Below are 13115 nucleotides of genomic sequence, written 5' to 3'. Positions count from 1 at the left end.
TTATTGATGCATTTCTCTTTGTAAGGCTTCATCTGTCCTGTTTGCCCTGGTCTCTCTTCTCCTGATTCGATGTAAGCTCTCTGCTGGTTTCTTTCACGAATTGGATATTGTCCTCTGCTTTTGATTTGTTTTGCAGTACGTTCTCTGGCCCCTATACAACAGTACCTTTGGATAGCTATCATTACGGATACCAGCTAAGTAATAAATCAGGAGCCCAACCTTTTCATGGGCTCCTGAATAGTTGTACTATGCATCATGCATCCCTTTGCATGTGTACATGTAGTCCCGTTCTTTCAAATGAAATTAGAGAGTTTGAGAGTACACCCTTATACATTAAATTATACAGGTGAGTGGTGACCCTTTACATTAGCTACTACACAGTAATATTGTACCATTCCTATACCTGTCATTGCTTGATGTTTCTTCCTTTAGCTTAGGTTATAATGTGTAGTCAAATGGATGTCAAATCCCTACATACTTTTTTAGATTTTAACAGTCCTAAACATGACGTTAAACTGTTTCTAAGTTTAGGGTCCTAAATATGACGTTAAACTGTTTCCAAGTTTAGCTGGGTAATCTCTTACTGATTCCTTATGTATGTACCTGTGCTCATGACAGAGTCCCCATTTTACATTGATGTGTGTACTGTCCATGCATACATGATTATAAATATGATTTGATGGTCCATTGGACAAAACATCAGCTAAGGAGGAGGCAGATCTGTCACTTTGGACACAACACTTCCAAATGTTACCATAGCATTGAGGCTCAAGCATCACTACTCTACACTTCTCCTGTCAGTTTACAATCGGATCATTCATCACTAGCTGTCTTTCAGTTGGGAGAGGATCAAGGAAGGAGAGAAACAGGAGAAAATATTCTGGATTCAATGAAGACATCAGCATATTTTTTCACTGCATGCAATAGGTTGAGCTACCCTTTTTTTACAGTGACCTGCTTTTGTTGTAAATAAAATGATTTATAGTTATTGTGATTATTGTAGTCATTATATTGTTTACATAGTTAACCACGGACTAGTATATATAGTGATGTTTTTCTTTTTGGTTTTGTCCCTGATCTTTTTCTAGTGTGTTCCTGTTCTTTTGTATCTCCCCTTCTCTCTATCTCTCTTTTAAGTTTATAATACAATATTCAACATCTTTTAGTCCTGATCATGTGAGAGGGATCTAAGCAGAAGAAAGGATCAGACATTTTCTTTTTCTTTTTTTGTCTCGATCCTTTAACTACTTAAAACCAATCAAACACTACATAATTGCTACTATCATATGCACATTGTGTAGTACATTATGGTATCAAGAGTATACTTTTGTTGTTACGTTAAGGTTGTAGAGTTACAATATATAGACAATGGTCACATGCAATAGAGGTAACATATGGTTCGGTATATGTAATGGTCACATGCAGTTACCATTATCAAATGGTATCAGTGGCGTAGCCAGGGTAGGGTACAGTGGAGCACATGCCCTACCAGTCTATGCTTGTACCCTACCAACTGTCATAGTGTTCTGACTGTTCTCTTGTCTATAAATTGTATGTGAAGTTCACTTGTCCATAGTGTGCCCTCCCTCCATCATTTCCCTGGTTATGCCTCTGAATGGTATAGTCTTTAAGTATTAAGGAACAATAATAAGGTCATATATTGTGTTGTTATAAGTTAATGTAGGCAATGGTAATGGTATATATGGTGGTAGCAATGTGCTCAGTAAAGCATATTTACATTGTAAAGGTCAGAGGTTATAAGGTATCATAGGTAATGCTATGAATGTACTTGTATAACAAGGTTAATATGGTATAGGTACACCTATTGAGGATCATCATGTTATGATTTAGGTAATGGAACATTATAACAAGGTTAATATGGTGTTTATCATAATGGTTTTACAAGTGTATAAAGGGTCATCGGTTGTAAGTAGTCTTTATATGCTGAAGTGTGGATAAGATGAATGGATTGCAAGTACTTGCAGCCTCAACCTACAATGATACTAATTAGTAAAGTGTTCATTTTTCAACAATATAGTTATTAAGTCCTAGCCCCTATAGGTAGGTAGTAATGTACTGGTACAGGTTATAGTGATATATTGAAGGTTAATGGTGTAGGAAGCACTATAGTAGTTTTAGTATCATCAACTTGTCAACAAGCTCCTGTCCACATTGCCTGTGTGGAGTATCTCACTGTTCAAGTATTTTCTAAACATGTATATCTACAAAGCGTTAATTTACATTTTAAAGGTATTACAGCTACTGTTTTACAGATAAAATCAAATATTGAAGAGTTACTTATCAATAATGTTTGATATAGCTCTTTCTATTTCTAAGATACTGTCACTAGTGGAACAATGACATGCAATATAAGAATATCAAGTTATGTGTCAACATTGTCATAATCATAATAATGATGTATTTGCATTTCCCACTAGGTATTATAGGTTGGGCAGCAATGTAGTGCCGCCTCCACATGGTGCTGCCTGGGATCACCAGTGGTTACTACTGCTAGTGATGCTAAGAGCACTACATACAAGAAGAATATAACAAGACTCTTACTTACTAACAGTAACTATACTCAAAAGCAAATCTTAACATTATTTTTGATAGGTTCAGGTTGAAATGTTAAGTGGTGCGATACTCAACTTGAGAAACAAGAGATTTATAAAGACACAAACAATGACTCTTCTTTCACTCTTTTGATGTTTATTAATATTTTAATTAAAAAATATATTCTAAATTATTTTTAATTTAATATAATGGCGATTTAAATGCAGGGCAGCTGCCATTGCCTATTCTAGCTGTTACAGCTACAGTACTGCTTATAATGACAGAGCCCGAATGAGCCACCACCACATACATACACCACTCCATTACGAATGCTTGGAACCTGTACATTTACTGATGCACATGTACATGTACTTACATGTACACATGTTGCACAGAAAGTTTAATTAATATTGAATTTTCAATGAATTATAGAGGTAGGGAAATTAGTAACATGATGACAGCTCATAAACAGACTAAAATGAAATACTATAGACAATCATCCACTAACTAATTATTGTCAATACTTGTCTCTAATGTCACTAGCTATAGATTTATCTTCTATTGTATCCAGTGCTGTAGCTAATGATGACCAACTGGGACTTTCTTTCTCTCACATTATCTTCTCCTCTTAAACAGGCAGACATACACTGTCTGAAGCACTTCTTAGAGTCTCCATTATCTTCATTGATGTCTTTTAGTGTAGGCTGATAGAGTCCTACTGAAGGCCAAGATCATGCCATATATGGCAAGGTAAATGATTGAGCATTGTTAGCTCTTCGATGAGAATATCAAAATCTTTAATATCTATAAAAATAATAATTAACAATGTGTATACACAGTCTACACTTCCACTACTTGACAATTGTGATAGTACATATTATAACATACCTAGCTTTATGAGTCAATGGTGTCTCCAAGAACAAAAGGGCCAGTAGCTGTGTCCTTGATGACATGACTAAGAGTACTTTTACCAGCTCCAGGATTACCCACAAGGAGGACGTTAACATAAGAATCAATTGGATGAGATGATTTTGTCACCAAACTTCTTCAAGACCGTGGAAGAAAGAGTAGCAGTGCGACCATACTCCTCAGTTAGCTAGCTCAAATGGTGTTCTCCCCTTACTGTCTTTAGCCCGGCAATGGATCACATTTACTAGTTGATAGTAAATATTCAACAGCTGTAGAACAACCACTACGAGCAGCATAGTGAAGAGGTGTCCTCCTCCACAAACCGTCAACAGCCATTGGATCACAGTGACACGCAATTGACAGAGTAAGAGAACAACTTCTTCATGCGTACTGTACTACCCCATATTCATGAATAAAAATGGTGGTCATCAGGGTTAAATTGGTTAAATTAAATTTAATAAATTAATATTTGAAAATGGCAGAAGGAAAGGGGGAAAGTTCCAGTGAAGCCTCACTGTCCTCTTTAAGTGTTAAAATGGTGGCAAGAAGGAAAGTAAGGAGACTAGAAAAGAAGCTGGAGTTGTATGACAGGCAGATCAGGGAACTGATGGAACAAGACTTGTCCCTGGAGGACATGAACAGTGATAAAAGCACCTACCTCAAGGAGGACCTCATTAAGAGGAAATTTATGGAGACTTGGTTGGAATTGTGCCAACTCAAGAAGTTATCACCAACAATAAAATTAGAAGAGAAAGGAACGGGCCCATTTGATGGTACACCCTATCCTGAGATCAATAGGAAGGTGGAGAGGCTACTCAAATCAGAAGAGGATTTCCCTGACTATTGGGACGTGGCTCAACTAATTGATAGAGCCAATGAGAAACATTCCTTAGGCATAAAAGATAAAGATAGACAAACGTTGTCAAGGAAAGTATTCAAGGAAGTCGGTGAGCGATTAAAGAAATCAAGAGATACAGAATGGAGACAGTTATTAACTGACTATAGCAAGGATCCTACAAAAGAAGACCCTGCACTTACAGAACCATTACTAAAAGAAACTTTTAAAAAGAGTTTAGAAGAAGGTCAACGGAAACTAACAGATTTGTTTGAGGAATATGTCTCACGTCAAGAGAAGGAGAGTGATGGTAGCTGTGACTCTTCATTAGATGAGGAAACAGAAGCCACTGGCAGCAGCTCCAAGAAGAGAAGGGAGGAGGAGGGAGGGAGTGAGAGGGAAAAGGATGAGTCTGATACCAATGGTACTAATGATGTTATAGTAATGGGAAACAAAACTGAACATGAGGTTATAGTGATAAGCGATGAAGACTAGCACACTCTATGATACATAACACATTACTACTCTATATCATTATACATTATTTTATTTTATTAAGTTGGTTTTTAAAATTGTTCACATATAGTTACTTCCTGTTGGGCTGGCATTCAAATGTGATCCAAAGGTAGCGTTCCAGCTCTTACTTTCGTTATTGACTGGTAGCGATATACCTCCTGGAGTGACAGCTGCTGTTGGTGAGAGAGTGCCTCCTTGGAATGAGAGACGAGTTGGCCTCTCGGCTTTATAGTCGTAACTGTGAGAGGGACTCTCCACGTATACATTGGACAATCTTGAATTTGACAGCATTCTCTCCTTCTCTTTCATTTCTTTAACTGGTTCTTCATCTTCAGTGACACTAGCAGCATCAATTGAAGGTACAGGAACTGCCAAAGTGTTGGTGGCGCTTAAGTCAATGTAGTTCTCGTCAAAGTTACGTTGTCTGGACAATATACGATCGAAATTAGATCTGAGGTCACTAAACAATGGCCTCTCATCAGGTAGAGCTTCCCAACATGATAGCATGATTTGATAACTATAATAATAAATAATAATAATAACAACAACAATAATAATAATAATAGCAACACGTTATACTTACATTTCATCAGAGCAGCTGTTTGGTTTTTCCATTCTATATCCTTGATTTAACATTGGTAATAGATCCTCATTGCTCACTGTTGGGTATGGTACATTACCTATCAATAATAATAATAATAATAATAATAATAATAATAATAATAATAATAATAATAATAATAATACCAATAGTCTCATTAACTCACCAAGTGTTGCTATTTCCCATAAACATATGCCAAATGACCAGACATCAGATGCTGTAGTGAATATCCTGTCAATGATTGATTCTATCGACATCCACTTCAATGGCAGTTTCCCTTTGGTTGTCTTAACATAAGCAGTGTCATGATATATCATCCTTGACATTCCAAAGTCAGTAATCTTGAGACTCTTCCCTTCCCCTACCAGTATATTCCTGCAGGCTAAGTCCCTGTGTACTACCTGAAGACTAGCAAGATACTCCTATCAATGATGTATCATTAATGAACTATTGGTTGATTGATTTACCATTCCTGAAGTTATTTGATAAGCAAACGAAACTAAATCATTTGAATCAAGTACTCCAAACTGTTCGTCCTGTGCAAAATAATAATAATAATAATAATAATAATAATAATAATAATAATAATAATAGTCTCCTCCCATTCTTACAGAGGTGTCTTCATTGTGTTGCCCTTTCCCTCTGTGAAACACAATCTATAGCAATTAATTAATTATAAATTAATTATTAATTGAATCTCAACTCTTTACCTTCTTCCTGCAAGCCCTTAAGAAGGTCAGTAGGTCTCCATGCACCACAAACTCAGTTACCAGTAGCATTGGTTCTTGCACTGTCACTGATCCCAGCATATTAACAACTCGAGGGTTTTTACCAACTGATATCTTCTTCATTAGTTCTATCTCTTTAAGGAAGTCATTCTTTTCACTGCTGGAGGCAGTAGCTAGTTAAGAACATAATTATTATAAACAATTAATAATTATCGATTATAGTTTACGTTTCAATAGTTTGATTGCTACAAACCCGTTGGTATTATTTTGTCTAAAATAAGCTGTTAAAACACTGCTGCTAAACTCCTGTTTCAATCTCCCCAAATAAACTTCACCAAAACAACCTTCACCCAGCAAGTGATCAAACTGTATCATATCAAAAGGTATCTCCCATTCATCAGTGTGTAGAGAGAAGGTTAGGTCAACATTGCAATCCTTTGAGGAGTGTCCATTTAGCAATACAGTCTGCTGTTGGTTGTTGAATATTGCAAACATGTCATCATTTCTTTCCTTCAAATTGAAAGGATACCAATAATTAATAATAAACATTATTTTTGACAACTCTTACAATATCAAAACCTTCCGATATGTTCTTGAACTTCTTTCTCCTGTTTATGATAAACCAGCAAAAGCCGACCAGTACTATACCAATTACTAACAACAACACAAACAGTGAACTTGTTGCAATGATGACTGTAGTTTCCTGTGTGAAGGAGGAAGATCCTGTGCAATAAACAAGTAGTAAATAGTACATAACAAATAGTAGAGGGACTTACCATTAGTAGTGGTGCTTCCTGTCACTGATTCTGTTACCTGATGAGATGACATAACACTCAATGTCTCCATAGTCACACTCAATAATGGGACACTAGTAACTGATAATGGGACACTAGTAACTGATAATGGGACACTAGTAACTGATAATGGGACACTAGCAACTGATAATGGGACACTAGCAACTGATAATGGGACACTAGTAACTGATGTATCTGATACTGCTACTGCTGTTGTTGTTGCTGTTGGTTCTATTGTAGTGCTCATTGGAGTATTATTAGTAGAAGTACTGGTGGCTGCTGTAGTAGTAGTAGTAGTAGTAGTAGTAGTAGTAGTAGTTGTTGTTGTACTAGTAGTAGTAGTTGTTGTTGTTGTTGTTGTTGTTAATGAAATGTTTGCTATATTGGTGATATCAGAAGTGACACTTATCATTTGGCCACTATTGCCAGTAACAGAATATTGGGAATACATCTAATTGATAATGATATTAATGATAATAAAATCATTAATAATTGTACCTGTATTAGTATGAATGGAGAGTGATCACGTACAAATATAGTAATGGGGGCAGTACTTTGACCTGTGAACGTCTGCAAATTAAATAAAATAAACAGAATTAGTAATAGCACAAACTATATACTTACATCATTTCCTGCAGCAGTCACGTTGCTAACAACTGATGGAGCATGCTGACTAATAAAGTTTCCAGTGAAATTCAAATAATATTTAATCAGTTGATTATTATCATCACCATCATCAATAGTCCATGATACAGTCAATGAGGTGATGGTTACTATGATAGAAGGTGTAGAATCACTAGTAGTATAGACACTGTTAGTTAGTAATGGATCAACTGGAGTGGGAGGAAGGGGAGGGTATAGGGACACAGTGTCTTTTATGTGACTAGACACACCAGCTGGGAACTGAGTCCAACTCGTAGTCACCTAGTAGTTATTATTATTATAGTTTATAAATAGCAAAAACATTTACTTGATAATCAGCTTTTAAGTGGTTACTAATAGGACGTCTATTGTAATCAGTATGTTGAAACTGAGTTACATTTTGATGTCTTGTCCCACTCTACATGAGAAAATGGTAATAATAATAATAATAATAATAATAATAACAATAATAATAATAATTTATAGCTTACACTTACATTAGCATAAACCTGTGCTATGTCAACGTGTGATTGTGTATTTCCATTTGATTTTAAAGAAACTTCAAATGTGATCCAAAAATGATGAAGGCTACCAATAATGTCATTGGAGACATTGAAATCAATATGGACAGTGAATGATTGATTAGTTCCATTCCACTGAGGAGTGCAGTGTAGAGCTAATGGAGGAACATCTATGGGCCATTAATGAAGGGAATCAATCAACCTTGACATTACTTACCTCTTTTATTAATAGAGTGAGCATCAGTAGCTGATCCACATATTGTAATTATACAAACTGAAATGAACAAGAACATATTGTCCAGTCTTATCTACACAGTCTTCCAATAGACAGAGAAGAGACTAAACCAGTTCCTAACAGACAGTAATCAGCAGTATATACAGTTGAGGTAGAGACTAAAGCAGTCAGTGATTAGCAGTAGACAACAGGTAATGATACTCAGGGCTGAAGGTGCTACAGTAGTGAGGAAAGGCTGCAAGGGCTGCTGATAGTGAAATGTGGTCAGTCTATATATCTGCACCTTTACACGGCTTCACCTTCAGTTCAAATAATAATTTGTTTTTCTAAATAACAAAAAATAATTAACAACAGTAATAATAAATATTTTCAATGTTTGTACGGACGACTGGAGAGTAAATGTAGTCTTGAAGGTGTGTCAGTTGGAGGGGGTGGGGCTAGTAATGGAGGGGGTGTGGCTAGTAAAGGAGGGGGTCTGACATTGTACGGTAATACACCGAGGGAATGAGATGAATAAACTGCTGAAACTGGTACTGGAATGAAACCAGAACTAGTACTGGTGGGTGTAGCTCCTCCAGTGGGTGTGGTTCTAACAATGGGTGTGGTTCCTCCAGTGGGTGTGGCTTCATGTTTCTTGAGTAGTTCGTTAACAACAGACAGTTCAATCTTGTGTTGTATGGTCCCATTTCTACGTTTATCATACACCAATGGTCTTAAACGTTGCTTCAATCTCTTTAATTCTTCAATAGAGCCATTCCTTGTAATAGCCAATACACGTTTTAATGCATCATTTCTTTCTGTATAGTATACAAGACTCATCGTATTAGTTTACTAATAATACACTGACCTGGGTCATCACCATGCTTCCTTTCTCTCCCCTTCCTTCCTGTCCCCCTGTCTCTCCTTCCTCCCCCTCCTCTCATAACTGCATCCTCTGGTTCCTGTTTATCTTCATGTTTCTCTTTCTGTTCCTGTTTCTGTTGTTGGTGTTGCTGCTGCTGCTGTTGTTTATTATTTCTCTCCTTCCCTCTCTCTCCTCCTGTACCTACAAACACAACCCAAATACATGTATACATTATACAGCATACATGTACATATACATACATTATGATAAAGTGATGGTGTATGCTGTCCTTACTGGTGGTACTACAAGACTCTGCTCTGTGTCCTCTGGAGTTGCACTTATCACAAATCAAAAACTTGGGAGCTTTGAATTTACCACATAATACAAATTCATTAATTAATTCATCCTACAATAATTAATGATAATAGTAACACTTAATAATGACACATATGCACCAGGTGCTTCCAGTGCTTGGGTTTCGTGTGATGTTTGTAAGCTCTTTGAAACCTCATCAACATGTAAGTCCTCACTGCAATAAATGGATAATATTAGTTAGTTATAATAATCATTAATACTTCTGCCAGATACAGCCTGTCCGAGGTTATGCTCCAAGTTAAAAGGATCTTCAATTGCCACGTGCTTTGATGTCCACCATTTCTTAAACTTTGTTAACTTGTCCAATTGTTTAATTGTTACCACATCAGTCAACCAATCAAAATCCATAGCATAATATCTGTCAATCAAATAATTAATTAATTAATTAATTACTGATATAATGTACTTCAGAAATCCAATCCATAGCTCAGCTACACTCATCCTGTTCCTCTCAACTGGTTTCCATACCTCATACTGTCAATGGAGTATAATGTAATGACAATAGCCACTTTAGATGTAATGACAATACTCAGTTTAGATAACATATCATTGTTACTGTGTGACCACAGTTTACATTAGGTGGTTGGGACAGGAGTGACTATTATACATTGTATGTACCAGTGAACTCACAGCCCCTCAGTGAGCTGTATACTCTATCATCTTTAATTTATAATCAGTCCAAAACTTTCTATACAACATAAGTACATGTATAATGTATCAGGAGAATTTTATTCAAAATGCTATAGTTCCTCAATACTTCAAAATCAATCAATGAGAGTGACATTACTTACTAAATTCCTGATGTCTTTAAAATAATAACAATTCCAACCATTAACTACTGGCCCAACGGATCTATCACCTAACTATTAACAAACAGTAATGATAATAATGATAATGACTGGATGAACCTGTTGTAGAACTGGTAAAACAGGTATTGGTAGCTGCTGTAGGTAATGGATCATCATAATAATGAAAGCATATGAAGAGATACTACCAGAACTAGCATCACACATATCACACACCTAATATGGTAATAAATAACAGACTAACAGTATCAAACTCACTTTAGCAAAGTACTTCAGTATGAAACCCAGTGTCTGGAGTCTCTCGTCTATATCGTTATAAGCAGCTAACATGTTAGTGTTGTGGAGTGCCAGACTGTTCAACAGACTGATGTCAGCATCAATGTTACTGAATGTATGTACATTGTAATCAATCAATCATTAATTTATTCATTAATTTATTCATTACCATCTGCTAATGGTCAGTTTAACTATTGGGACCCTTGCTGTCTTGATACCAACTACTCGCCTGTATTTAACTGATATTAATGTATTAATTAATTAATTGATGTACTAATTGATTACCGTCAGCTTTGAGAGATTCCACCAAATCTTCTATTATTTGGACTTTATCAGTCTATGAATATTAATTAATTAATTAATCCATTAATGAGGTACTTGTTCATCATCTTCCATTATAAGACAAAGGTCAAGGTCACTCTTACTGTGTCCAAATCCGTTGGCTGATGATCCAAACAATTCCAAGCTAGAATCTAATTAATAACAATAATAATAATCAATTAATTAAAGACTGTGACATTACTTACTTGCATAAAGTTTCCTGATGTCACTTTGTATCAATTCTTTAGTTTCATTCCTTTGCTTTATCTCAGGATCAGTTAATTTCACTGATTCTGCACACAACAATAATCAATAATAATCAATAATAATAATCAACAATAATCAATAATAATATACTGTATTAACACTGTACAGTATGTACATTTATACCTTTATACTGGATGAACAATCCTTCCATGTTTCTTAAGGTTCTGTTTGGAGGTAGAGGAGCCTCTTCAAGTAACTTCGGGACTTTTTCATTTGGACAACTCTATCATAATAATTAAATTTATGGTTGCTATAGTAACAGCATACCAGTGCAGAATGTCCATTCCTTTTACACAAAACACAAGAAACCGGACAAGACTAGAGATAGTTATTAATAGTTATTATCACTAGTTAAACATTACTTTTAATAATCTTTTAAAACGAGGTAGGTGGATCCATTCATCAATTGGACACTTTTCCTCTTGAGGTAAATTAATTAATTTAATTAATTTCATTATCTCCTGATGCTCAACAGGTTTAAAGAACAACCTCCTCCTCCTCCTCTTCAGTTTAGAAACACTCACACCATCTTTACCATCCTTACCATCAGCCATTGACTGATCATCACCACCACCCTTCTCCTCTTCCTCTGATGCACTGCTGGTCGTATTAACAATGGAGGGGTCTACTGGTACAACGGAGGGGTCTACCGGTCCATTAGAAGGGGCTACTGGTACAATGATGGAGGGGGCTACCGGTCCAATGGAGGGGGCTACCGGTCCAATGGAGGGGGCTACCAGTCCAATGGAGGGGGCTACTGGTCCAATGATCATGCCACTGTGTTTACCAGTGTCATCATGATGTATTGCTGCAGTCCCAGCGGTTGGTTTGTTGGTATCGGTGGATTGTTTGAGCAGTAGAGCTATTGATGAAGACAGGAGTACATCAATATGAGATGAGACTCCATTAAACTGTAAATACATAGTCTTTAAACAATCCATCAAGTATTCAAATACTATAAATATAACAATTAATTATTTAATCAATTATTAATGATTACTATTGTCATTGGAGGCTCTTGCAATGTTGCTCTTTGGAATAATAGGATCTAATTAATGATAACAATAATAATAATAATAGTGTTATTAATTAAATAATTAATAATTATTAATTACCTTCAACAGCCAGTCCATATTTCCCCCACCCCCTACTAACTCTTGTTAGTAACTGGAGCTGTCTGACACTAACTGCATGCTCACTAGTACTGAAATCAAATACGTAATACCTAACGGTAATAATAATAATTAATCAATTAATAATGATGCCACACCCACCTCAATAACCCATATAGTAATTGTCCAACAGTCTCTGTGTTAGTACTGGCCCATTCTTTGGCAGCTGATGCTAGGGCCTCCTTGAACTTATTGTTATTAATGAATGCTCCGCCCTCTTCTCTCTCGGTCTGATCAGTATCCAATAGTTCATGTATCACAGGTAATACAGGGGGTGTGGTCTGCTGCAAGTAATGAATAATTAATAAGTCAAATACCACTGAAGGATAATGACCATTAATCTGCTGGTTGCACTTTAACACCTGAAAACATAACAATACATTAATACACATACATTAATACATTAATACATTAATACATAAATAGACGTACATTAATTATGTAATGGAGTGCAGTTCCAATGGCAGTGAGTCTTGTATCAAGTGTTGAATAGACTGATAATAATGAGGACATCTTCTGGGGCTATGAATTTAATAATAATAATTAATTAATTAATTAATTAAGTTCAATAACTCACAGCATATGTTCCGGCTCTCAATTCACATAAAATACCACTAAATAATGAAATAATTAATGAAATAGTATAATATACACAGTCACTTAATGTATTGATTCAAAATCAGACAAAAGTACATGGTCTTGGGCCAAATTTCGCCAAAA

The 13115-nt window shown here is 35.8% G+C and overlaps 3 protein-coding genes and 1 long non-coding RNA gene across 6 annotated transcripts; 2 read left to right on the top strand and 2 right to left on the bottom strand.

The window, feature by feature from the left end:
- The first annotated feature begins 1653 nt into the window (after positions 1–1653).
- LOC109586100 (uncharacterized) lies at positions 1654–2755 on the top strand. The gene is made up of 3 exons (XR_002186825.1): positions 1654–2382; positions 2439–2571; positions 2614–2755. It is a non-coding gene; the product is annotated as an uncharacterized LOC109586100 (long non-coding RNA).
- A 686-nt stretch (positions 2756–3441) lies between these two features.
- On the top strand, positions 3442–4869 carry LOC105314381 (death domain-associated protein 6-like). The gene has a single exon (XM_011408530.2). The coding sequence runs from the start codon at positions 3938–3940 to the stop codon at positions 4790–4792; it is 855 nt and encodes a 284-aa protein (XP_011406832.2). The 5' UTR covers positions 3442–3937; the 3' UTR covers positions 4793–4869.
- LOC100638869 (vascular endothelial growth factor receptor 2-like) lies at positions 4723–8600 on the bottom strand. Of its 3 annotated transcripts, none has more exons than XM_011408529.2 (15): positions 8317–8600; positions 8076–8269; positions 7907–7996; positions 7561–7860; positions 7435–7506; positions 7081–7387; positions 6919–7017; positions 6711–6865; positions 6370–6652; positions 6125–6315; positions 6026–6070; positions 5882–5950; positions 5581–5836; positions 5397–5493; positions 4723–5330 (listed from the first exon to the last, which is right to left on the bottom strand). In XM_011408529.2, exons 1-15 carry the CDS (start codon positions 8390–8392, stop codon positions 4874–4876), a joined length of 2691 nt encoding a protein of 896 aa, XP_011406831.2. In that variant the 5' UTR covers positions 8393–8600; the 3' UTR covers positions 4723–4873. The 3 variants fall into 3 exon arrangements, with proteins under 3 accessions (XP_011406831.2, XP_019857827.1, XP_019857826.1); XM_020002268.1 differs by having other exon boundaries at positions 6919–7080; positions 7123–7387; XM_020002267.1 differs by having other exon boundaries at positions 6919–7387.
- Positions 8601–8634: 34 nt separating this feature from the next.
- On the bottom strand, positions 8635–11423 carry LOC100638741 (terminal uridylyltransferase 4-like). Its single transcript, XM_020002269.1, has 14 exons — positions 11347–11423; positions 11163–11249; positions 11014–11108; positions 10921–10972; positions 10805–10874; positions 10618–10744; positions 10462–10575; positions 10345–10416; positions 9960–10027; positions 9754–9911; positions 9634–9707; positions 9473–9584; positions 9182–9379; positions 8635–9131 (listed from the first exon to the last, which is right to left on the bottom strand). Exons 1-14 carry the CDS (start codon positions 11372–11374, stop codon positions 8704–8706), a joined length of 1683 nt encoding a protein of 560 aa, XP_019857828.1. The 5' UTR covers positions 11375–11423; the 3' UTR covers positions 8635–8703.
- Between the last annotated feature and the right edge of the window lie 1692 nt (positions 11424–13115).

Source organism: Amphimedon queenslandica, unplaced genomic scaffold (assembly GCF_000090795.2).
Source record: "Amphimedon queenslandica unplaced genomic scaffold, v1.1 AMPQUscaffold_12947, whole genome shotgun sequence".
NCBI classification, from domain to species: domain Eukaryota; kingdom Metazoa; phylum Porifera; class Demospongiae; order Haplosclerida; family Niphatidae; genus Amphimedon; species Amphimedon queenslandica.
The sequence above is the reverse complement of the archived record's forward strand: the minus strand, read 5'-3'. Positions and strand labels throughout refer to the sequence as shown.